The sequence below is a fragment of the Labrus mixtus genome, chromosome 11 (genome assembly GCF_963584025.1).
Source record: "Labrus mixtus chromosome 11, fLabMix1.1, whole genome shotgun sequence".
Taxonomy (NCBI): Eukaryota; Metazoa; Chordata; class Actinopteri; order Labriformes; family Labridae; genus Labrus; species Labrus mixtus.
In genome coordinates, this window is record NC_083622.1 from 5,947,121 (window position 1) to 5,973,730 (window position 26,610).

Consider the following 26,610-nt stretch of genomic DNA (forward strand, 5'->3'; position numbering starts at 1 on the left):
TAATAATTTACTCACTCTCAAGTGAGTCAAAACCAATGGAAATTTTGAGGGTTAAAGTCTTCATTGCAAAACAGAAAGTAACTCTGAGTAAAATAACAGCTGCATATACCCATTTGAAAAGCAAGCTCTGGCTTTGACAGGCGTTTGGGAGGAAATGTGTGAATGTAAGTTTCACAAACGGTTCAAATCAAAATGCAGGTTTTTGTGTCACTTTGTCAGACACTTTGAACATGACTCTTCAAACATCATAGTGCTTTGGTTATGTATTGCTAATTTATTGTAATCAACAATGTTTTCTGTGGAGATGTTCTATTCCATTTTGCTAAAAAAAATGACAAACCTAAAGTATCTGTCAGCATTCAACTATTTAAAAACATATTTACATTGATAATTATGTGCCATGCAAGGCAACTTTTACAAACAATTCAATTTGAAGTTCAGTATCTCGACTAAGGAAAATTCAACATGAAGACCGGAGGAGCCAGGAATAGAACATCCGATTTTCCGATTGGAAAACAAGCTGGCTCTGAGACACATACAAAGTTGTTAAATTAGTTTTAAAAAGTATTTTATACGCTTTGGGTTACTGTGATTTCATAATTTAACAACAAAGATTTAACTGTAAGTTTCGGCCATCTCTATTGCGCTTCTGTTAACTTCTGACCTTTTTTACATTCAGGATTAATTGACACTGTCTTCTGATCCTAATTGCTCACTGGCCCTCTCAGGTTTCCTCTCATACCACCCCACCATAAAGTTAAGGGAGTGTGGATGTTATGTGTGGAGCTGCTGGCTCACCCTGCAATGACCTGCCTCCACTGCTTTACTACCTCTGATTACATCTATTGCTGTCAACCAAGATGGAGCTCCAAAGAAAGGTCATTGGAGCCTAAGATACCTCGGAAATATCTTCTGTGCTATAAATGCATTCAGCACACACAAACAGAAGAAAACCATTTCATGTGTATTGTAATGCACCATTGTGGTTGAACATCAATCAATGCTGTCAATTTACTAGTCAATCTTCATTCTGCATATTCCCATGATGGCCGTGTTGCTGTGACCGCACGCTCAGGGTGGGATACAGAAAGCTGCATTGTGTCTTAAGGTGTGTGTCTGTAATGCCCTAGATTTGAGTCATCTTGCAAACCTGAGCGACTATTTTAATTTCAAATCTTCCCCATATCTAATGGGTTATTAAATATGTTTTTAATAATGTTCCCTGTTAAATCTCCAGATTTTCAGGACGCATTGACTGTGTACTTTCTTATCAGGGATCGTTGAAATGAAAACCGTTGCTCAGATTAGCAAAGTTAACATGACTTAAACCTGGAGCATAACAGTAAGATGCGATAACAACATTTGGCCCCCAACCTTGAGTGTGACGTCACGGCAACATGGTCATCAGGGGAATATGCAGAACGAAGATTGACTAGTAAAGTGACAGCATTGGTCATTAATATGGTCAATAGGACCACTTCAAGATTCAAGATTAAAAACACTTCTTCTATCACATTAGAGGCTCAAACAACATAAAAACATTCACACCCAATAGACTCCATATAAAATCCTACCAAAAGTCCAATAAATAAAAAAAAAGCACATTAAACAGTTGTGTTTATCTTGCCTTTAGCTCCTTCTTCACATTCAATCAGGCAAATTACAGAGATACAAAACATTCCCAACAGCAACATGGTCCAGCAAATGGCAGGATGGTCAGTTGCTCTTAATGAGAAAACGGTACTTAACATGAGGTTAATAATTCTGCCAATGAAAGCAAAAATTGAATTGAATTTATTTTCAATTTTGAATGGCAATTTGGTCCATTTTTTCCCCTGCTGGCCTTACTTCACTTTACTGTACCACTTTAGTTCACTAAAATGATATCCGGTTGGCCATCAACCATTCGCCTGAATCTATGTTTAAGCAGCCAGGCAGTAAGAATGACAACAGAGGTTATGTTAAATCATTGGAATCTTAATCTTAATTATGATCTTTGTCGTAATTGCCTGGGGTAAAAGATACTGAAAATGTAGCCGGAACAACATCCCTAAACAGAATAACTGGCTTTACTCTATTACGGTATATTGATTTGAGAGTGGGCATCCACTTTTTTTCTGGTTTTGGCAACAACAGGGAAGTCTGAGGTCATGCTAGAAGCATGTCTTACATACCCTGGAGGACTCACTGGGAAGACTTGGAGAAAGGTGAAAATGGAGGCTGCTATCACCATGATCAAGACGTAGATTAATAATATGTTACAATTCACTTAGCAGACGCTTTTATCCAAAGCGACGTACATCAGAGAGTAAGTACAACACTAATCCATTCAAACACCACCACCGAAGCAGTGGGTGCAATGCAGGGTTAGGTGTCTTGCCCAAGGACACATCGGACATGTTGCCCAGCTGGGGATCAAACCCTCGACCTTCCGGTTGAGAGGCGACTCTACCAACTGAGCCACAGCCGCCCCAATTAAATAAGGTGCATTCCAATACCTTGATTATTAGTGTGTAAACAACAAATATATATTCTTATTGTATGTAAAGTCAAAGGTTGACCTGACATAAGAAAACATGCTAATGTCAGGGACCGACATTCCACTGAGAAACTGAGTTTAACAAAAGGGTGTAACTTTCATGTCATGTCTGGTTCATAGTACAATAAAATACAACAGTCATTTCAAGGCGCTTACTCTGAACTTTGTACTGTGATCTCAACATGAGATAACTAAAACTTTAATATTTATGGCTTTTGTAGACGACATGGCTTTGTAATTTTTTTTTTTTTTGAAGACACAAAATGAAGAAAATCAGGGCAAGAGAAGACCACATCTGATCAAAGAGATAAGTCATAAAATATTGCTTATTGTGGCTATAGTGGCAAATTTATAGGAAAAGAGGGATTTTTTTTTGTCTTGATCCCTTGTGGAGAACACCGATTTAATTAAAAAAGAAATGAAATAATGAGCCATTGTTCACTGGGAACAAATTTACAGGACAAAAGTCACAGTTCAAAAGACCCAAAATGTATTCAATCTTTACTTAAGAGACATTCTGGGGGGAGGGAGATCTAAATCAGGGTTCATAAAGTCACAGTCACACATAAAGAGAGCACTGTTGACAAGAAACAAAGAGAATCGCACATTTCCCCACAATTTATTTCCTTTCCCTTACATGTTTTGTCGTATGAATGGGATTAGTAAATACTGATGGACACTTTACATAGCAGCCTCTGCCATCAGTGTGTGAATGGGCAGGTGTGACTTGTGCTGTAAAAGCGCCTTGAGTAGTCAGGAGAGGAATTTACCATTTAGTCTATTTACCATTGCTGACCAAATTATGATATCATTAATAATGATACCTCTATGTGACCTACAAAAGCATTTCTATATTATTATTTTCGTTTTTACAGGAAACTGTTGTGGAGTAAGTGTCAGATGAAGTGTTAATTACAGCAAGCTTCAGAAACATCCCATTTTTATTTTCCGAGCAATTATTCTAAATAAGTGATCAGTTTTACAGTTATAAAAACAGCAAGAGGGGATTTTATTTATACAGCACAATATCAGCAGAGACATAAGATTGTTCCACAGGGTTGGTCAATTATATTGGGCGGTATATAGTATCTTATTTGACATAATATTTATATTTTCTTATTAAAATGACAAATGCATATTAGGGAGAATAACACTGCAGAATCTTTTTTACAGTAAGCAGTAGTAAACTTGCGCAGGTCAATCACCTCTCTCTAATCAAATCATTCAAGTTATGGACAGAGCTAAAAAACAGACAACAAACAAACACATACAAATATATTTGTAAAAAAAAAACAATAAAGCCTATTAGGAATGACAATTAGAATTGTCTGTTTTTAGAAAATCAAATTACACCCTGTCATCCTTCATCGTTTCCTGAAGCAGAGACGTATCTCCACCTTACTACCGCCAAGCTTTGGTTTATTTTTCAAGAAAATGACCCTCCTTGTGTTTAACATATCTCTAATATTGTCATCACCAAATATTTATTTGCAAAGAAGAGGCCCTTTTAAATGTCATGTCCACATTCCTTCTGCCTCTAAGCAGAAACACAACTTTCTACACACACACACACACATACACATACACACACACACACACACACACACACACACACACACACACACACACACACACACACACACACACACACACACACACACACACACACACACACACACACACACACACACACACACACACACACACACACACACACACACACACACACACACACACACACACACACACACACACACACACACACACACACACACACACACACACACACACACACACACACACACACACAAACAGATGCCTGCAGCCTAGGCTAGATGTGTTTATGACAGAATTTCATACAACCATTTTGCATATTTATAATGTGCCTAGGTGCGTGTCAGCTCCGCTTGGAGAGTGAGTGTGGGTAATTTGCTTGATGCATGGCTGTTCCCTGAAAATAATTTCCAACACACTTGGCCCTCTCTCCTCTTCTTGTATAAACTCCTGCTGAGCCCCCTTCAGATTATGTATCTCTATAATCACTTCAAAGCAAAACTGCTGGTGAGAAAAAAGCGTCAATGTCACATGTCAGAGAACGATAATATTACTGCGTAATTAACAGTTTAATAGATTTCCTTCCAAATGACAGAGCTCTGCTTCATTCGCTTACAATTTATTATTTGATGACAAAATTATCAAAATCTAATGATTTTTTTTTTAATCAATCACATCAAAGATAGAGATATCAATTAAAGCTGTGTCCACAACTAAACAACCATGTTCTCTGGAAAGTGTTGCAGCCCTCTGATTTGAATTAGACCCCTGTTTATCTTAAGTCTTTTTTCAGATGCTTGAACTCTAAACTAACTGTGCAAGGATGTACAGACCTTGAATGTTATCCAAACTTGGTCCTTTTAAATCACTATTAAATAAAAACAGCAGAGTTTTTGCTTTACTCTCTTACATCAGGCTGAAAAATAATTCTAGGGATAATTAAGTTTAGATGGTGTGCCCAGGGGGGTGGTATACCATCGACTTCACAGTCGGGGGGGGAACTCAAGATAATAAACAGCACACCACAAGGGGGCACTGACGTAGCAAGGACCTGTAAAAGGTCAGAGAGGCTTTGATTAACAACCCATAGATGAGGGGGAAGGGGACATTCGGTTGTGGTTGCAGAAGATAAGAGTTTCATTGGAAGAGTACCTCAAGAGAGAAAAGCTTTAAGGACAGAGAAAAATCCAAGTTTCAATAAATGGGAAAAGCCAAAGAAGAGGGGATGCAAAGATAGGGAGAACAGGGAAATGAAGAATGGGGAACGTCTAAAAATAATTTAGGATTGCAGTGACACAAGTTTAACTGTATTTGCAGTTGGCAGGAATTAACCAAATAAATAACTAAATATTAAGGCTTCTAATTGTCAAACAGTGCTTAGCTGCTTCAATGGGGGGGATTACATTAGAGACCACTTGTATGCTACAAAGTTTAGGAATCATTCTTAGACAGAATCAAAGTTTCAAACAACCTGTCAAATAATAGCATCATGACCTTTCCTCTCTTTTGATAAAGCTTAGCATCCCATCCAAACTAAACATTCAAATTTTCCTTTTGGGAATTTATGAAATATATTAAACTCTGTTTGCCAGTGCTGTCCTTTGAATGGCCGCCCCACAGATGTGCACACACACACACACACACACACACACACACACACACACACACACACACACACACACAAACAAGGACTATGGCCTCCCAGAGAGATCTTCCAGTAAAACCACAGGTCCCAGAGGGAGGCGCCCTGGTGTCTCTGTTGTGACCCATTCCTTGAACAGGCCTGGAGAAGTTACTTCTACATCAGTGAATGCACTCAAGAAGGAAATGTCAATCCTTTTTTTTTTTCTCTCTCTGTACCAAAAATCTGAACAACTGGAAAGTCCCACTGCTCAGCCACCACAACAGTCACGTTTTCGGCCCATCAGACTCTTAATGTTTATTATGTTGCCCTAGTTGTTATCTATACACTTGCTTGCATCAGTGTGATCCTCTCCTCTCTCACTACTAAATTAGGAAAAACAAAGTAGTACTGAGTCAAAATATTTCTGAGGGACAGAAATATTGTTAAGAGAAATTTAAAACATTCCGGTACTTAAAATTCCAGTTCCATCATCCAAGATCCCAGTAACACCCTGTGTACTGCTTGTATCCTTCATACCATCACTACTACAGCTCCAGTATGTCTGTGTAAAATATTCCAAAGAAGTCTAAGCTCTGATCTGTTTCTGTGCCCTTTACTGCACTCTTCATTACTTGATATGTCTCTCTGACTCTTGCAGCCTATGAGGGAGAAACAAAAAGATGAACAGCATGGTGGCCAATGTGACATATTTGCTAAAGCAGAGACACACAATCAAGTAAAATCAAGGATTATTTTATGACTACAGTAGCTACTAAACTGGAACCAATTCAGTAAAACTTGGCACACATTGTTTTTGCTAATTGCGGCAGCATCCAGACACAAAATTCTGAACATTTATGTGTCCTAATTTTAAAGGCTGCATGTAATTAGTCACATACATGAAAAAGAAGACCACAGACAGCATTAGTGCACTTTTTAAACTCAAAATTGATCATATTTATAGTGTTAAAAAAGCATTTTAACTCATAGGAAGCTTCCTGAAGTAGTTTCTTATCAGTAACATTTTCTGAAAAAGTGTAATATAATAAATAATAATATCATACATAGTAATATTAACTCAACTGTGCATACTAATGTGACTCTGGGTGGGGCATAAGTATGTTAAAACTGATTGAGGTGAGTAAGTGAGGTTCCCTCTACAGTTCCCCAAAAAAAGGCAAAATTAGATTTGTATCAATCAAGATTAGCAGTGAAGGTGGAAATACATTGGATTGTGACTAAAGACATCCTTTAAGACCACCGGTAGTAGTCCGGGGTTTCCAATCAAATACAGAAGAGGTATAATTTACAGCCTGTACAAGGCTTCATAATGAAGAAAGGTCAGCCATTAAAATTGAAATAAAAAAAGGAAAAACATTAGGCAGGTTTAGATTATTTTCTTAGATTAGAAGGATTGACAATTTTCAACGTTGAAATTTAGGAAATTGAATGAACTGTTGTTTCCCATCACGTCAATCTACATCTCTGTTTCCATACCTCCCCCGGAAAAAGGGGATGTGTGCAACATATTGTTGAAAAGGACAGATATTTAGAAGAAACAGTTTAAAGTCATGCTGTTTCACTATTTAATGCAGACTTTGAACACTCCTTGTAACGGCACTAAAACCATGTTTTTTTAGTAAGTACGTGTTCACAAAAAAATCTTCATAGAAAAATATGAATTATAACAAGTACAAGAGGTAAGCAAGTGTGAAGCTGTGGTCCATTATCCACAGTGTGAACCTGCAAACAGAGTGAAACCAACTAACCCCTTGTTTGTCTGTCTGTCTGTCTGTCTGACAACTGTCTCCAGCACCCTGCTGCTCCATGCTGTTCTTTCCCTCCCTTGGCACAGGTGACCCCATGTTCACACCAAAGATAAAGGTAGGGGGTTCAACAAAGCCCTAAAATGCCCCCTCACATCCCTGATATCCCAGTAGCTATCTTTTAGGCAGCTCTGTGCACACACATTCACCCAACCACCTACTGTGTTGGCACCAGCTGAGTGGTTGTTCTGGTGGATGTCAAGATAAGGCGTCGTCCTTTCAACAAGGTCTGCTCAGCTCAGATCCCTGGATAACACTATATTACACTTGATTTAACTTGCTGACCCTTAATCTTAATTCTAGAATAACACAGATTAATACACGTGTTTATCATCTAAATCTATGATTCTGAATCCACAGATAAGCTCGTCATCAATCCCTGGCACCAAACTCTGAGATTGTTCTACCTTTCCTATGGCAACAGAGGAAGCTCCTGTGGAGATTTCTGAAAGCAGAGAGAGAGACTGGCCTCTGATAATGGAGGTGTTAACAGCAGTGTAAGCTTATCAACGCTGTGGGCTTGAAGCACAGACAATCAGAGAGGATGGTTACAAGACAAGAGAAATGGAGTTCCCAGGACTGGGAAGTGTTAGATAAAGCTAAAATATGTTTCAATTTTACAGTACTTTATTTCCACTTCGTTTCCAACTGTAGCTTCCTAAACACACATATACAGTATGTAGTAAATAATGTGTGGGCTAAGTGCCTCACTGGGTTTTTTGAAATCTAACAGGATTTCTTAATATCTTAATTTTATTCGATCACTTTCATTTCAATCATTCAAGTCAAATGTTTTCTTCATCCTTTACCACATATATCGAAAAAAGATCCCAGATAAATTAAGAAAAAGAAGAAGAAGAACATATACCTATGTAATACACAGTGTGGAGCTACATCGCAACAAGTAAAAGCGCTTTATTAAACTTTAGATAGAATTAACATCTATATGGGTATGTACTGTATGTGTTTATGCATATATGTGAATGAATATATCTGTGATGTATATCTGGTTAGTGTGTGTTCTCCCCTATGCAGAGCTTTTTTCTTTTCTATCAACACAAATGTCAAATGAAGCCCAACCTCAAAGTGATACTGTTGTCATTGGTTACTGTTAATTTTCTGTTATTTTGAAACAGTGGCAAAAAAGTTCTAATAAAAAAAACAAAAAAAAAACACCTTTTTTAAGGGAGGATGTGATTGTATTGTTCATCCATTAATCAATCAATTAACCAATCAATGTTTATTTGTACAGCGCCAATTAATAACAAATGTTATCTTAAGACAAGCGGTCTGGTCAACACCATAGTCTTTGTCATAGGCAGATACAGCGGCTGATCTCTGCAGGTAAACATAACTGAAAACCCTAATGATGATGAAAACAACACGGTGATGATCATAGAGTTATTTATATCAAATAAAATGTATAGTAGAGTTATTTAACATAATGATTGGTTTTATAAAGCAATAGATTTTAGCATTTAGGATAATGGGAAGAATTTTTACCAGATTTCACAGATGAATGGTCTCAACAATTTATAATGTCTTTGAATATATATGTTTCAAAATCATCCTTGGCTTTTTTCTCTGGGCAACAGAACCCACTCCTCTTACACCAACTGTGCCCTTACATTTTCAGCTAGCATAAGGTTTATTTTTACACTTGAAACAACTAACCTTAAAGTAATGATGCATTAGGACCATTTTCTTTTTTTTTTGATTGCTAAGCGCTGTCATGTCATGATTTGGGATTTTTTTCCGGGGGCTGCAGCACATATTTCTACCTGTACTTATTATTGGTTCAGATTTGGATTTACTTGAGGAAAACACCGTTTATTACCTCAACAAGGCTTTTTTCTTATCAGGGGGGTTAACAGGTCACCGAGACGTGGTAAATCAATGGTATGGGCAAAAAAGGTTTTTCTCAGGCTTGGTTAATAAAATTAAATTTTTTACTTCTGGTTTGTCAGAAAATTACTATTTGACCATATATGGCCTGATTTGTAATGTACTCAGTTGTTGTTATTGTCTGGGTTTTGTTTCACACCAGTAGAAGTGCCTCTAAGACCTAATGGGGCACTAAATAAAACCCTACAGTTCTGTTGTCATAAATCCACCATGTGACTTGGTGATAAGGCCCCCTTTGCTGAGCCTTCCCCCGTCTGCTTCTTATCACACTTTCATTCCTTCTGTCCTTTCCACCGTCCCTACTTGTGGAAAAGCACAGTGGTGTGACCTTTGACACCTTAATCGACGGGTATTAAACAGCCTCTTAAAAAACCCTCAGTGACTGGGCAGATTTGACTGACAGGGCGACTGACTGGCCCATGGGGCTGAGAGGGACCCGAAAGTCGCCTCCCTGAACTGCTGCCGCCAACACTTTGGAGGTGGTGGAAGAGTGTTAGCAATCACAGGGTTTGCAGATTAGCCATGCTCATTAGTTCAGTAGAGGGACCTTTTCCCCTCACAGGGTTGTGAGATGTTAATTTGCTGCCTTGCCTGTTTGGACCCTGTCTCATCCGGCAAAAGAGTCTGTCTGTCAGACACAGTCGGAGGTTAAAGGTGAGATTCAATAATAACTGAAGCATTACTGGCTGAGAAAAGGAGCTGCCAAGTTCAGCAACAGAAAGGCACAAAAACATGAGAACCAACCAGCATCAGAAAACACATACAGGCCCACATGAAGCAATGCACGACGGTCTTGTACTCTGCTCCAAGATTTTAACCACAACAAAACTCAACATTAGCACATGACTTTTCAGTTTGAATTTTAAAGATTTGTTACAAGCGGTAAAGTGACAGAATACGAACAATATGCAAAGTGAGACAAGGGGACAATGGTGCAGTCACAAAGCATGGCAGTTAATCACAGAGAAAATAAGAATTAGATCAATGTGTTGATATGGTTAGGGTAAAGGAGCAAAAGCCAATAACTTATACTTAAAAGGGGTAATAGCTCTTCTTTATGCTCGAGACTAACAGTAAGCAGGATAGGGGTCAAACAACGGTTAATCCAAGAAAAGGATTTCCAACAAATCCTCTTGAGGTGGGTTTTTTACGTTAAATCATCAATCTGTGTGTTTGATTTTAAAAAATCTGTTGGTTCAAAACAACTTATTAAAATTGAAATTAAACTTGAGTCATGTGTTTTTTAAGAAATAGCTTGTGAAAGAATAGATATTAGAGCAAATAGAGAGAATAACCCTTACAACATGGTCAACTAACTGGACATGACATAATGACTGACGCTCTACTAACCTGAATCTAAAGTAACATTTGTAACATTACTTTACTGATGTCAAAATTTAGTATCCATAACTTTGAGGTGTTACTAAGTGAGCACATACGTCTGTGTGTTCTAGACTATACTGCATGCAGAACACCACACATGTAGACAAGTCATCTATCTCCCCCTGTGTGGAGAAGCTGACACAGGATTTAGTGTCTGCACCTGGACAGAGATCTTCCGCATGTCCAAAAAAACAGGCCTCACAAGTGACCCTTTAAAACAGAGCAGAGTCATTCAGCAGTCAATCACTAGTCCCCTCTTCCTCCCCTCTTGCCATCAGTCGCAATGCTGCCTGGAAACACTAATCTATTAATTGTAATATTAATGGTTAAAGTTTCCAGGTCTAAGCAGAGATGGAAATCATCATAAATGATGATTAAATACTTCATGGCATGAGCAATAAAAGAGGCATTACAATCATCTGTAAGCAAGCACATCTATCTTCAACTCAGTTTGACTTATAATAAAGACATTTCCATTTGAGTAACCTGCAGCTGTGTGATTCTAAGTGTGTAGTTCAAGACTTTCTTGCAAAACACTAGAGGACACACGGCTTATCTTAACTCTTAAATGGGAAATGCTTGATGCCATCTTGACCCTAATCTACTTCCTTGCTGGAAAGGGTAGCCAGATAATAAGGCTGTGACTTTTATCATCAATCTCTATTTGTATAGCACCAACTAATAACAAATGTAATCTCAAGACACTTTACAAAAGAGAAGGTAAAAGACCGTACTGATAGTTATATTATCTACAAAGACCCAACATTAATCCATGATCACTAAGCAACAGGGCTTTTGAGTAGATATGCTTTGTGAAATATATATTTTTTGTTGTCTACATATGTGTGTCTAAACTTAATCTTAACACATTTTCCTGCAAAATAGGCTGCATGAGACATTTAACACCTAATGACCACGACCCTACCGACCAATCCGAGCACAGCAGAAACTTCTACAATACATCCACAGTAGTTTAACATGTATTTCAACATAATGGTACTAAGTACTTCCATTTTTTGCATAAGCACACACAAACACTCACCAGGGAGCTTTAAGTGGGACCGACTGTTTTCAATCAGCTAAATTAGTTGCCTGCTGATTACCAGTGTGCCATGACTCCTGAGGGGAATTTATAACCTTATCTTCCAGAAATTGCTGAAAGCTCCCGGTCAGCCCATTCTTCACAGCAGTTCAAATACATCAATAAAGACAAATAAATACCCAAGCATGTAAGAAACCACTCGATGCCAATGCATACAAAGTAAAAGGAGTATTTCCCCTAACTGTGCTGTCGATCACAATGCTCACGAGACGGTCTGAGGTCCCAGGCCTGGAGCAAATTCTGCACATTAGTTGTGAAACTCAGCCCCACAGAAGCAAGGATGTAGCCCCTAGGACGAGTGTCAAACCTCCATCCCAGACCAGACAGTTTGTGCAGTCTGAACGCTGATTAAGCCAGTACACATGGTGGGTACAGACACACATTAGCAACAGCTTTCAAAACACCAGATCATATTTCTGGTTGAAATGTTTTCCTTATTAATTTAGGTAATAAGTGTGTTTCTAGGTCCGTCCACTCTCCCTTCAGTCAAAAATTGTGTTTATGAGTCATGACATGATGACAACCCTTCGGTTTTGGGAAGCGCTTTTTTTGGCCTTAACATTCTCTTCCTGTGAAAATAAAAGAAAGCCCAGAGAAGCAGAAGGGGTCAGTAACACTAGAAAACTGATGCTGCTGATAAGGCCAGAGTGACGATAATTTTTTAACACAAATGGGAGTGAAGGCATTAGGTTAGAGAAAGGTAAACATGGGTAGAGTAGCTACAAATAAGAGTGAAAAATGAAAAGCACACGAGCTGCAAAAATGTAGTCATGGCTACATACGTGAGGGTTTATCTCTGTCATACAATTTGAGAAAGATTGTTAAAGAACATCAGAAAAAGAAGCAAAACAACAAACAGGGATGTTCAGTGTCAGATAATGACATGTGGCCATAAAAGTTTGGTTAGGTTGAAGATGACCAATCACATGCAAGGCCCACAGAAACACTCAGGCTCATGTTACTAAGTGAGGATGCAGGGGCCAAGGGAGCAAGATGCTCTCCTCACCCAAGTGGCCATAACTCTTAATGAACCAGAGCCTCTGTCACTAGTACCTGCCGTGGCTGGATTTCCCAATAACATTCAAAATCTGTTCCCATTGACAGCTACCATTAACATTCCTGAACAACCTGGCAGGAGAGTAAATGGAGGTCAAGTAAGGGGAAAATGTGGGGGGGGGGGGGGGGGAAAGGATTTAAGATTTCAGGGGTAAAAAGCAGAAAGTGTAAAAAAAATGAATTCGATTTATTGCATTAGTCAGACAAAAACTGGACTTTTAAAATACATTTTAACATGTTGGGAGTCCATTAACTCTTGGATACAGTTTATAGACCTTGCTCGATCACTAACTGGCCTAGGCTCTATGTGCATGTTCTACAGTTCCCACGCCAGGCTTTGACCAGGAAGTCCAACAGCATAAATACTGGTAGGTATCAGTATGGTGAGTGCACATTCTTGGACATACAAGGGCCAACAATTTTTGAGTTTAATGAGAAATGTTGATTGTTTGGTATGTCTGTGACTTAATAGGTCAACCGGAAGAAGGTCCAGTAGTAACTGGCTGAAAGAGGAAATATTGCCACCTACCATAGTGGAGTCAAAAATAATTCAGTCAATAAATTGATTCTTCCCCACGCTATATACTGGGACAAGGACATTAGTCCAATTAAATGGCCCAATAGAGCTGTAAGTGTTGCTCTACTTAACTGTGTATGTAAACGTATTGAGTGAGAAGGAAGAGGTGTATAACGAGCAGAATAAAGAGCAGAGAGGGATGGGGAGAAGGAGGGGGGGCAGAACAGCCGGGCAGGCCGCCACATGGATCTGGACCTGGTCTGTGTTCTCCACTCTGAGTGCAGAAGGACACAGTAAATCACTAACAAATAACACCACTTAAAGGTCTCCAGTGCTGTAGCCAAGGTCTTATGTCTGTTTAGAGCTTTTGTGGGTATGTGTCAGAGAACGGAGAAAAATAATGAATGCCTCTGTTTACTCGTCCATGCAATATATCAATATCCCCATCAGAATGAAACACAAATTCAAATGAATTGTCAATGTCATTCTAATGTTTATGTAATAAAACAAAGAATGGGGTTTTGAGGGCCATTGATGGGAAAAACTCAGCTTGAAAATGAATACGATTCCAAAATTACACATATGAGATGTGAATAGAAAATATGTTTTTTAAACCAGGAAAAAAATCAGGAACAAAACTAAAGGTGATGCAGTTATGGCCTTGAGAACTCAAAGTTAGTAGGTGGATGAAGTAGAGCCGATGATCCCACTTTCCTTTATTGATCAAAGCTAACCTTAACTACTTTAACAGCAAAGTTGTTTTTATTAAAAATAATTTCTTTAATAAATCTTCATTTGATATATTTGAATATTCTGATGTCTGCAGCTATGCTGTTAATTATACAACATGTCAAACTACAACAAATGGCTGTAATCCACAGTATTTTCTATACACGCAAGAAGAAACAACATGGACATCTTAGTGCTTAGTAAAAAATTTAAAAATATATACTTTACGTAGTTTAATGTTAAAGACAACTGTTGCAAAATGTGACAACCGTGTTGAAAATGGACGGGTTGATGAAGAGCAAGTCAATTATCACATTGTGCTTTCCAAATATAGAAGTTAATGTGATGCTCACCAAGAAGTATTTAGAAGAGCAAAGTTAAAATCAAGTACATTAAAAGTTTTAGAAAAAAGGACAACATTATATTTCAAACTTAGACATTTTAAAATAAACAGATTCCCCTTTTTCATATCTTCTTACAAAGGTTTGGATGTGAAGTCTATCGACTATTGATCATTTATTTAAAAACAGGAATATCATCCAGGGAGTCACCATGAGTATATGTACACGTACATGTGTGAGTTTTAATGAATTGAAATCAAAGTCTCAAAGTCATTTTAAAAGTATAATCTTATGAGACCCTATCATTGGTTGAAAAAACAACAAATCAGGAGCAAGCAATTATAAAACTGTTACCTCATCATCATTATTGTATTCCGTAGCTGTAAAACACAGTCTTGTATTACAGCTGACAGCTGGCTAGTAACACTGTTAGAAGTAAAAGCGTGTTAAGTTGAACTGCCAATGACCAGCTGACACAACATAGACATGCTCTTGTCATATTTTCTGCAGTTTTGACATCAAAATGTTTCAAATTGGGATTTCAATCCAGTTCCATTTCCGCTTCCAATCATTCTAAACCACTGTGCTGGTTAAAGTCGCATATATAGTTAGTCATCTTTACAGTGCTAGATGTTTCTCTGTGATCTGAGGGGAAAAAATAAAACAAGAAAAATGATAGAACACGAAGGAGGGGAATTGCTCTCATTTTTAGGGTATAAAGAAGTGACAATGACTCAATCTTTTTGTCACTGGGAGAGGTTAGAGTGGTTTTTAATAGATGGAAAGAAATGTAATTTGAATGAAAGACAACTGAAGGCTTTGATACTCAGCAGTCAAAGTCTTGCCGGAGAAAATATGTGCATCTCTTTCCTGTAACACCAAGAAACTGAGGATGCTTAACTACTTTCCGAACTTGAGCAAACCCTGAAAAAGAGCCAAAGAAACGTGTAATTGGTACTATAAGCCCCCACAGTGTGTGTATGTGTGAATAAGAGTGTGTAAGAATAAGCCAGTTATAAGGGAGAGTGTAACACTAGTGCGGGTTGTGTCACATTCCATTCTTGACTGAGCCTCATTGAACCCCCTCCACCCCTTGGGTCTGGTTCCTACAGGCTGATTCTGTTAATTAGTTTGCCTTTTTTCATTCTCTAAGAATTGTGAGAAATCTCTTTCAAAACCACCACCCTCCCAGCAAACCTTCACCACAAACCCCAAACCGCCATTAGCTTAATTAGCTTAATTAATTACGTTTTAACAGAGTAATCCAGCAATAATCCCCACATAAACATCAAAAGAAAAGTGTAAATATAGACGATCATAACCCTTCTTACCCCTAAGTTGCATTTTAAATCTTATTTCACGGCTGCCCCTTTTTCATCCTAACCACTACTGCTTAATGTGGGACTGTGCTCAGCAAAATAACTTTTAATATTTCCTTTTTATTTCTTCTTCTAAGAGTGCTGTTGCAGTTTTTTTTTTTTTGCAGTAAAGCTTTGTCCACCGTGCAAACAGACTGATTTCGGCAAAGAGAGCAGCCTGGGAAAATGTGTGTGGAGCGCAGGACAGGAGGGGAGTGGAGAAGCGTGGGGGGAATGGGAGAAGAGATGAGAAGCGGGCATGGTACGAGGGAGGAGGCAGGCTGCAGCAGCTGAGCTGTGAAGAAGCTAATGGGCTTTCATCCCCTTCCCACGCCCACCGCGTGTTTTCGGGGAGGCAGTCAAGCGGCGGGACACATATTGGTTTGGCTACCGGCACAGAACTCGGGCCAACTTGATTCAATACTGCTTGGCAAGGTAAAATCAGCATCTGTCTGAACTCTGGTTAGCCTGTATGTCACTTCAGCAATGGCAGAGTATGAATCAGTAACCAGCCTCTAATAATGTGAGGAGGTGGTGGTTGATCCCACTAACAGTTAAAAAGCAATGATGAGACATGAAAGGCAGAAGCATGACAGGCAGTGAAACTGATAAACTCAGTGGTGTGATGAACAGAGAGCCACCACTAATTGACGTAAAGCTCTGATAGGAAAAATGGGAAGAGGTTTGGGTACAAAATTCTCTCACGCAGAGAAACTGCTAAACCACAGCATGCTGCGTCGGCACATATGTACAGTTTATCAGGACCATAAAAAAAAAATCTAAATCAGTGACAGGGGTATAAAGAAGTTTGTTATGATTTTTTCTACAAATGACATTAAATCTGGCATTTAAGAAGCTGAGCATCACATTTCGGCTGAATCTTCTTCTCCACAGTGGCCAAGGTTAAACTCTAATCAAGGCCCTGATGCATATATTCCAGTCTCACTTCCCTATTTCTTTTCTCCACCTTCCCCTTCTTCTCTGTGCTGCTTGTCACTAAAAAAAAAAAATAGTGTTATCTTTAGCCAGACAAAACTTTAAAAATACTTTACAAACGCAAATTACTGTTTACCGTAATGTGAATTATAAGACTGAACATTACACTTTTATCTGTTAAAAGCTTTTTGCACAGCACAAAACTAAGTGAAACTGACTAAATGCATGTAAATGTGTATGACTCTAGACAATGTTTGGGCCCTTTACGGCAGGTCAGGACATTACCCCCCTCTAATTTGTGAGAAGAGTAAACCCAACCCCTGTATTAAGTGAACTGAGGAAGCCAATTGTTTTGATTGGGCTGTGTGATGTTTGATCCGACTTTGTGGAATGTGTGACCTCTGATCCAGTGACAACATTCAATTAGATGAGGTTAACTAAATTGACCTCGTCCACCCTTGCCATTAAGCCTCCAACTGAAAAAAAAAGAGTAAACAGCTTGAATGCTATACAGTAAAGCAGGGCATTATCCCCTGTCAACACTACATTCAACACTACATTCAACATGACCTGTCTTATTTCCAGTACTTACACAGTAAGAGGAAACTACAATGATCATCTTCTTCGCTTCCTCTTTACTTGGTAAAAAAAACTGAAGAATCTTAAATGAAAATGCTGCTGGCAACTCTCCTCTCTTTTTAAAGAACTACACTTAATATCACTCTTTAAATGATGTGAGTGTATAGAACTTGGGGGGGAAGGGGGTGTACTGGAAATGTGTAAGGCTTGCTGTCAGGGTGACAAACGTTAAAAGTGTATTGCACCTCCAGAATACACTCATCATTTCTGGAGGACTGCTCCGGAGATTCTCCTGACCTGGCTGTTCACATATGCTCCTCGCAGCGGGAGACTATCCCTGTCAGACGGGGGCGGGGGGGGGGGGGGGGGGGGGGGGGGGGGGGGGGGGGGGGGGGGGGTCTCCTGAGGTAAGAAGTTACTTTAAAAAAATGAAGTGGAAGTAGCGGATGAAGCGACAGAGTCCGCTATACGACGCTATAATGAGAAGATTTACCTTTATGTCAATGCTAGGTGTAGTCCAACGGAATGACAACATCAACAAAAGAGCGGAGAACAACATATAAGCGAACAGAAAACGTAAAGCAACCTTTTAATTACGTGCACGGAGATCGTAGTGCCCGTGTGTATACACTCTATGTACTGTAGTGTATAAGCGTCAGCCCTCCTCTTATTGGTTCAAGGTGAATTCACTGAAGAATATCCTGCACCGTTCTCACATCAGCCCACACGGACTTGCTGAGGAAAAAATACTTGGGGTCTGGCAGGAAAAACTCCGGGTGAAGTCCGAGCAAAAAATGTGGCTGTTTGCGTTCACATATACAGCACCAGGATTTTTTTCAGGAGATATCTGCGAGTGTGAATGCCCTATCAGAAAATAACAAAAGGTGACCTGGAAATGACATTACAACCAGAACCTGACCAGCTAGATCACTATTTCCCAGCACCAAAGCAACAAAAGACAAGCACGTTAACCATCCCCTTGAAGAGGAAAATAAAACAAAACAGTGATAGATTTATATATATTAAAGTCAAGAATACACTAAAATCTACGAGTCTGTTCTCCAATATTGAAGTGCAGCTACTTTTGTCATAAGATATAAAAGATTGTCTGTCTGTGTGAAGCAGCCTTTACCTGTATTAATCGTTTTCTTAGTTGGATACTAAAGAAAGCATGCATTGAAAAACACCATGACTCATAATCTGCCATCAATTGTCCTGCAAACCCATCTTATATTTGAGAAAAGGTCTTTAATGTTGTTTAGGTATGTCAATGTTAACAGAAAACTTTAAGCTGACAACTTCAAATATAACATCAACTGGAGAATGCCGGTAAAAATGTGTTGCTTCAGTGTTAGAACTGGAGTTCACATCAAATGTGATAAAAGGCCCTCCTTTAGCCTTTAAAGGCAGTCATTAGGTCTTTACAGAGATTATCTTAATGAAACTGATGAGTTAATTTCGTCTACACTTTCACACGGTCAAAACATCTTACAGCTTCTCTCTTTTCCTCTGAGGATAACTTTTAGAAGTGAAACAGCAGTCACCCAGAATGACCTCTCTTAACACTCAAAGGCAATATCTTCATGTCTATCTGACTCGTGAACATACGACCATAATGCCTCGAAGTGACAGCTAACACCAGAAAAGCCTATATTTGACCACTGTGGTCCTCTAAGCCGCAATTAGTCCGAGGTTTCTGCTGCTTCAGCCCTGTCCGAGACGGAGCAGTCCTGAGGAGCCCTTTTTTTTAATACTATACATATTCCACTGATTATTTCACCCTAATAACTGTGCATGTTAACACTTTAAATTAAGGTCACAATATTCACCATTAAATAGTTGTTAATTAGCATTCTAATTAGTGTATGCTCATTAGTCATTAAGTGCTTATTAGTACCTTATTCCACATGAGCATAGTCTATAGATAATAGGCTGTTAACTAAGAGTTTGCCCTCAATACCCTCCTGATCAATACCCTCCTGATTACAGTGTAAGAAAAATAGTGAGTTAGGAAGTTGTTGAACATGAATTATGATCTTAATATGCTTTGCTTACGTCTACCTTGAAAGCGCCATACAAAGCAAAGCCTATTAAGATCATTCTTCATGTTCAACAACTTCCTTCATTACTGTCACTGAGCAGTAATTTGGAGGGTATTGATGGCAAACTCTTAGTTAATGACCTATTGGCTATAGATTATCATCATGTAGAGTAAGGTGAGAGTAAGTTTTCTCTTATTATTCTGCAATCCACGAGCCCCAACCTTGGTCCATTTTAGGTTGGCAGCGTCTACAAACTTAACACTTCTCAGGAAGGATGGAAATTGGACGAAGCCAAATTGCAGCATGGGAGCTGTGATATCATGTAAAAGGGAGGCTAGCCTGAACAGCAGCTTTAGGCTCAGTCACACTCCAACCCAACACCGTCTCAGTCCTTATCCCCTTGCACCCAATCTCTGACCCCTGCCCCTCAGCCCAACACTCCAAACAGGCTTTAAGCACTGTGAGAGTGGCCTAAGTAGTCCAACACTTCACAGATGAACAGCTCCAGTAATGGGCCATGATTGACCTCAATAGCCAGGTCTGAGTGTGATCCCTTGTGTCTAATCTCCACATTACCTGCTCTGCTTCACACACTCTGCCTGACAAGACATGATGAAAGTGGCTGCCTTGAAGATTAAACAGATTGTTGAGGAAGTTAAACAGGGCTTACATAAATAAACAAAACAAGCCACCTCTGGTCTACTTCCCCCGATTTTCAGATCATATGTATATCTGAAAGATGAAGGCTTTTGGATTTGTAAAACGTACTGAAAGGTTGCTGTACATGAATATATTATAGTTGTATATTCTGCAAATGGGCATAATATGGAGGTGAGAGTAGAGATACTTTCAGACGCCATCTTTCACCAGAATCTGTGTGGCAGGTGATCAAATTCTCAACAACTGAAATTTTGGTCAGATCACAACAGCTTGTCACATCATTGACAATATTCAAGATATCATTTCTTTGTTGTTTTTTCCCAAAGTTGTACCATTAATGTATTTTTGGTACCATTTTGGTATACTGAAGGCCAGCAGCTCAAAGTCATCAAGCGGCTGCCTTTGAAAAAGCCAGAGTGCTGATTTAACACTCCATGGAGTGAGTGAACACATGCAAAGGAGGGAAAAAGAGCATGATGGATGGACATATGAAAGTACGACAGGGCTATGAAAGAATGTAATGGAGAAGGCTACCGAGGGGAGATCCTAAATTCACACCCCCTCTGCAGTGTCAGTGCAGCCCACTCAAAGGCAAGTCTCAGAAACAAACAGAGCAAGTGTGGTATCTCTGGGTGTGCATTCCTGTGTATATGCAGCACTACTCTAATGTGTTTTGCATGCATTTGTGACGCTTTATAATGGCTTAGATCAAAGTCAGGTGGCGCTCAATCCACCTGCTCTCATTAGTCTTTCAGACATAAGGTTTTGTCAGATTCTGACTCGTATATCATCCCCATTAATACAAGCAGAGTTGCTTTTTCTCTGTCAATCTAATGCATAAGTATCTAGACATACATGCACACAGATAGACAGACTGATCTGTGTAGGTGCATGTGTGCGAGTACTGACATAATGTCTATCAATGGGACCCTATAATAAATGTTTATCAACTATATTGCAAGTATAAAAAAGTAGTTCTGTGTCGAGGAGTGGACCTAATTTTGAGCATGTAACTCTGAAAAGGATTTCTTCCTCAAATAATTCTAAAATAAAAACAGTAATTGATAAGAAAACAACTTTAATAAATCTTAAAGAACTACATCTGGTTAGTATTAATGCTCCTGGGAAATTGTCCAAGGATTAATTGAATGTAGCTTTCATTATCCCCTGCGATATGTTTAAATTAAGATTAAAGATCACTTTGTTCGCCTATTCCCAGCTTGCATGGTATGGTAAAGAGATCAAAACTGGAGGGCTTTATAGGGAACATCTTTAACATTTGCTCTGTTCTCAGTGTGCCTGATTAAATGTAACATTTTGAGATCCCATAGTTCTGAGAAAAGCATAAATCATTGTCTCGCAGCTGCTGGCGTGCCTGGGGAAAACACATGCTATTCCTCACTCTCTTGCTTTTTTTTTTTTTTTTTTTTGTCGTCTCTATGATCATAAAGCCTACCCGGCCTGTTGGCTCCTCCTCCTCTGCTGCAAGTCAGGATGGTGGAGGGTTGGGGGGGGGGGGGGGAGACACTTAGAGGCTGCCACTAGCTCTGAGGTTCAGAATAAAGCCCGGCTCCTCACACGCCCTCTAGCCTTCTTCTCCCTCACACTGGCCTAAAACCTGAGAATGAATATAATGAAGCTATCTCTTGATAAGCATTGCTTATTTAAATTATGTTCAGTAGACCACTTAAGGTCATTCTACTCTACTTTAATATCATTCAATAATAATGTATACATCCAATACCAGTCAGAAATCAGTCTTGGTGTGTGAGGAAACTATCTGGCTCTCAGCTTGGCCCATTAATTGCCAAACTGTACCCTTGTGTTCCAGCCTACCAACCTGGATTGCCGCCTAATTTGACTTAATAGCAACTATGACAACCCTGAAATCTAAAAGTGTGACTCGTCCTATATATGCCTCTCTCTCATGCATGTTCCAACCTTAACTTTCTTTGTGTTCTTTAATAAAAGCATTGATTTCTCAGTATTTATTGTATCATAACACCCAAATCATGAATCATTTATGGTTATTGGAGAAGAAGAAAAAAGGGAAAAGGAGAATACTTGGCTCTAACAGCACATTAAACTGCCAAAAAGTCTTATCGTTCTCGGGTCCATTTGGAATAACTGCTCAATTAGTCACAAAGAAAAAATCACCTGAAGACATCATGTTGTAATGCAAAGACTTGATGGCAAGATATGAAATTCCTATACAGCTATAGATCTATAAAATAGAGGACATTTCAAACCAGAGCTGCTTAGTACTTCTGCGTTAAAACCCCCGCCTTTAATTGTGTTTAATTTATTAGAGTGTTCCAACCTCAACTCTGTTAAATGAAAACACATAAGTCTGGATCTGCAGGAGTTCTACATGTATGGGTACTCCCTTTAACCACCACCCAAAGCCAGTTCCAAGTAAAGTGGAATTTCTTTTTAATTCACTGGTAAACAATTAGACAGAAACCAGATGTCACTGGCCATATTAAAAGGAACTTATCTCCTTGGTGAATTAACTTTGTATGAAAGATTGAGAGACTTTTGAAACATATTTCAAAGATGCCTTCAAAATGTTGGACTGCACAATAATCACTTATTAACAGACTTTTACTTTGTTGAGTAGGAAAATAACATTCCCAAACGGGGTCTTGGGTTTGCTCTTAAATATTTCAGGCAGATATCTGTGTTATACAAATGGGGCAAGAAAAGTCATTTTACAGACGTGTTTGATTGGCCATTAGTATAACATTTTGCTGTATATTAGACAAAATACATACAATGTATCTAGATGATCTTAGAGGTCAGGGGCTTACTGAGCTCGAGCAAATAGCTTCCTAGATAAATTTAGGGATACATTAGAAAACTGCTGGCTATTTCCAGATGCTGTCACATCCTCTTAGAAATGAGACGACACAGAGATCATATTGACGTGACGCCTGGGGAAAAACTTGGGGCAAGGCTTCTCTCAACTGCAGTCAATAACATAGAGTAAAACACGATGAAAATAAGGCACATTTATGTGAAAGCAGAAATGCACTTTAGCCCATATCGATGAGTAGCTGTTGATCACTCAAAATAAAAATGATGCTCTGTTAAATGGGCTGATGTGTCCTACAGAAATGTGCTTTGAATTGAATCCCTACAAAAACCAGAAGCAACTAATAACATGTAACATAGAAAAGAAAAGATGATTGTGACTCATTATATCTTAATGTTTTCAGTATGACAAGGGTGTAGGGAATTGGCTTTTCTCTTACTCCCCAAGCCAATCCTATGCTCTATGTATAATGACCATTCTTGAAGAATTTGCTAAATGGAATCAACAGAGCCATATGGGAGCAATAAAATGTGTTTGATGCACAGGCCAAGTTGTCCAACAATTCAGAAATGTCAAGATCACACAATGTTGAGCCTCTGAGATGGTCCTATGGGAGCAAAGGGTGCCGCTCATTTAGAGTGGTGCAACTCCACCTTTCATCTTCAGTTGAATGAGGCACTGCATCCATCATTCCATTAACACTGACCCTAACAGGCTCACAGTCACCCTCTGGATGACAGCGGGGACATGGGACATGTGGCTGACCAAAAGCTTTGATGTAAACCTGACCACCATGTACAAAACACAGACCCACAAGTTGATGCCCCGAAATCCTTTTCCCTTTCTCTTAGCAAAGTGCTTGACAAAAGACACACATACGCACAGAAAGAAGAATGGTACAGTCTGTTAAAACTGTTTGTGTCAAGTCATCCTGCTGTCTTCAGCACTGACGGTTATACTACAAATAAAAGACCAACGACCTGCCAGTAAGAATTCAATTTGAGACCTTTAAGACAAAAAGGGGATGAATAATGGAAATGGAAAGGATACATTGAAACTAGAATTATAGCTGTGACATTAAATGAATAAGAAATAAAAAATATTGCAAACAGGAGAGTCAAATAAAGCAGAAAAGAGTCTAAGAACATGAAGAACAAGAGAACAGAAAAAATTTGGCAATGATGAGAGGGTGTATGCAGGCCTCCGCTGCTTCACATCTGCTGGATATATCAAATGCTTCTGGAAGTCGACCCTCACCACCCTTTTACCTTCATCTTCTAAAAGCTTTCCCATACCATTTGCCTCCTTTTGGTTTTCTGGTTTGTGTTTGGATCAAGTTTTGATCATAACAAAAATGAACTGTCCTTATGAGCCTTTGCTTTACTGAAATAATATGCTCCCTATATCAACGTTATAGACTGAGGCTGTGCACTGAATGAAATGAACCAGAGTTCCTCAAAATATCTTCAGTGGCGCTGTGAAGGGTGGAACGACCCTTTGTCAGAAATACAATGTTTCATTTAAAATCTACTTTTATGTTCACTGGATACAGGAGAGGAATTTACTGGGTGACACTCAAATAGCAATGGAATCAAACAACCTCCCAAATGCACCGTCTCTAAACAATACTTATCTTCTTGCTTCACTACAGTTAAATTGTATCTTCTCCTCAGAGCCTGAAAGCACCTGAGCCCAGCTCTATCTTCATCGCATTGCTGACATGTTTAAAGCCCGGGGGGCCCGATATGACTCAGGAGCCTGGTTGGGATTGTTAGATAAGCAAAACCTTCCAACAAAACTCTGTAGCCATGTATTAAAAATGATGTACCGTTATGACTCTTAAGAATCTTTCAAGATTTCAATCTTCCCTGGGAGAGGAGAGGAGAGGAGAGGAGAGGAGGAGAGGAGAGGAGAGGAGAGGAGGAGAGGAGAGGAGAGGAGAGGAGGAGAGGAGAGGAGAGGGAGCTGATACCTGAGTTTCTGCAGTCATCTCCTTGCTGAGGTATTTGAACAGAAAATGCCAGCAGGTCAGGGGCAAGCAAAGATTCAGGCTTGCGAATCTCATTAAGCCAGCGGCTCATGTAGAGTTCTTTGGTGTCAGATGGGCCCTGAATCAGAGGAACCAGCTTCTCCTTAACCCCCTGTCCTGAACCTAAGGAACAAGAGTAAAAGACAAGTTAATATACAAGATCTATTTTTGTATTTAAAATCAAAACTCAAATATGAGAAAGTCTCATTTACAAAATGGGTCTGAAAAGATACAAAAGATACATAAGCAATAATAAAAGTACTGTCTAGACCTTTTTTTTCTGTAGAGTGTCCGTATGTAAAGATTTGGGACTCTAGAAATACAAATAATGTATTGTTTTGAATAAATAATGCCATTTATCCAGAGTTGCACCCCATAATAAAACAATTTCCTAGAAATGAAATAATGTCCATCAATTTGCATTGGACTTGATTAATATTGGAATTAAACCCAAAAATGTGATTACATGACCAATACAATAATTATACAGCACAACTCATTTAAAAATATGAAATGCTCACAAGTTCACACCATATAGAATGAAAATGGAATTGACTTGATTCACTTGTGAAACTTTAGATCGTTTTCACAGATTTTAAGGTGTCTTATCTCCAATGAAGTCTGCTGTGATGATCAGTCATACATGAAAACCAAACAGTATGGGTATGGACTTTTGACCAACTGATGAGGGTTTTAGTATAAAGTATATTTGTCCACGTTTGAATTTTAAACTTTTTTTAATGTCATATGTCATATATGGAAAAGATGGTGTAAAATGTGTAAAGCTATAAGTTAAAGAGAGCTAAAGAAGAGTCCAGTCGTTCTCATTCTCTTGTTTCTACACAGCCAATAAAGTTTTAACAGGGCACAGCTGCACACACCTGGGATCCTGGCACACACTTTTATAGCTCCCACGGTTCCCGAGGCGCATTTCACTGTTGCGCGGCTGCAAAACTTCAGCTCCATGTTTTGGACCGAGCCCTCGAGAGTCGGTGACAGGCCTGGAGACTTCACACCTAATAAAAAAAAAAAAATAGTGAAAATGAAGTGCAGCACAGGTTAAAAACTGCTGCTGTTGCTTAGTTAAACCCTTGATAGGCCTTTAATTGTTCTTGACCTATTTTGTTCCTTCTGTATCTCCCCTAACGTTTTAAGGAATCCAGGTGTTATGATCACAGGGACCTCTGACATCTATTAAAGTGTGTAATTCAACCCACTGTTTACACAATAAACCTGTTGCTGTGTTTTTAACATGTCATTTTTCTTTAATATGTAAGTTGTCCCTCATAAATGTCACGTTTGAATATACATGTTAAATATAAAGACTTGTTAAAACACGGTTGAACATTACCCGTTTCAACACAGCTTAAACTCAAACGAATTTCTGTTCAAGTCAAATTCCTTGTATGTGTAAATGTAATGATAAATGATTCTGTTTCTGATAGCACTTCATTCATGGATGGTTCCTTCAAGTGTCAAAAACAATTATCGACTGATTTTACAACTCTGTATTACGAAGGCACATATGAACATTACTACTATTATTCTGATGATTTATTATTTTATTTTTCATCTCTGTAGCAATTTTTTCAAAAAATATTAAGTGCATTACAAA

The 26,610-nt window shown here is 38.9% G+C and overlaps 1 protein-coding gene across 1 annotated transcript in view; it reads right to left on the reverse strand.

The window, feature by feature from the left end:
• The window catches only part of LOC132983433 (intermembrane lipid transfer protein VPS13B-like), a 282,789-nt gene that overhangs the window by 182,346 nt on the left and 73,833 nt on the right, over window positions 1-26,610 (reverse strand). The window contains exons 18-19 of the mRNA XM_061049726.1: window positions 25,877-26,011; window positions 24,939-25,118 (exon numbers count right to left, since the gene is read on the reverse strand). Coding sequence (XP_060905709.1) covers window positions 24,939-25,118; window positions 25,877-26,011 — 315 coding nt within the window. The remainder of the gene's footprint in view (window positions 1-24,938; window positions 25,119-25,876; window positions 26,012-26,610) is intronic.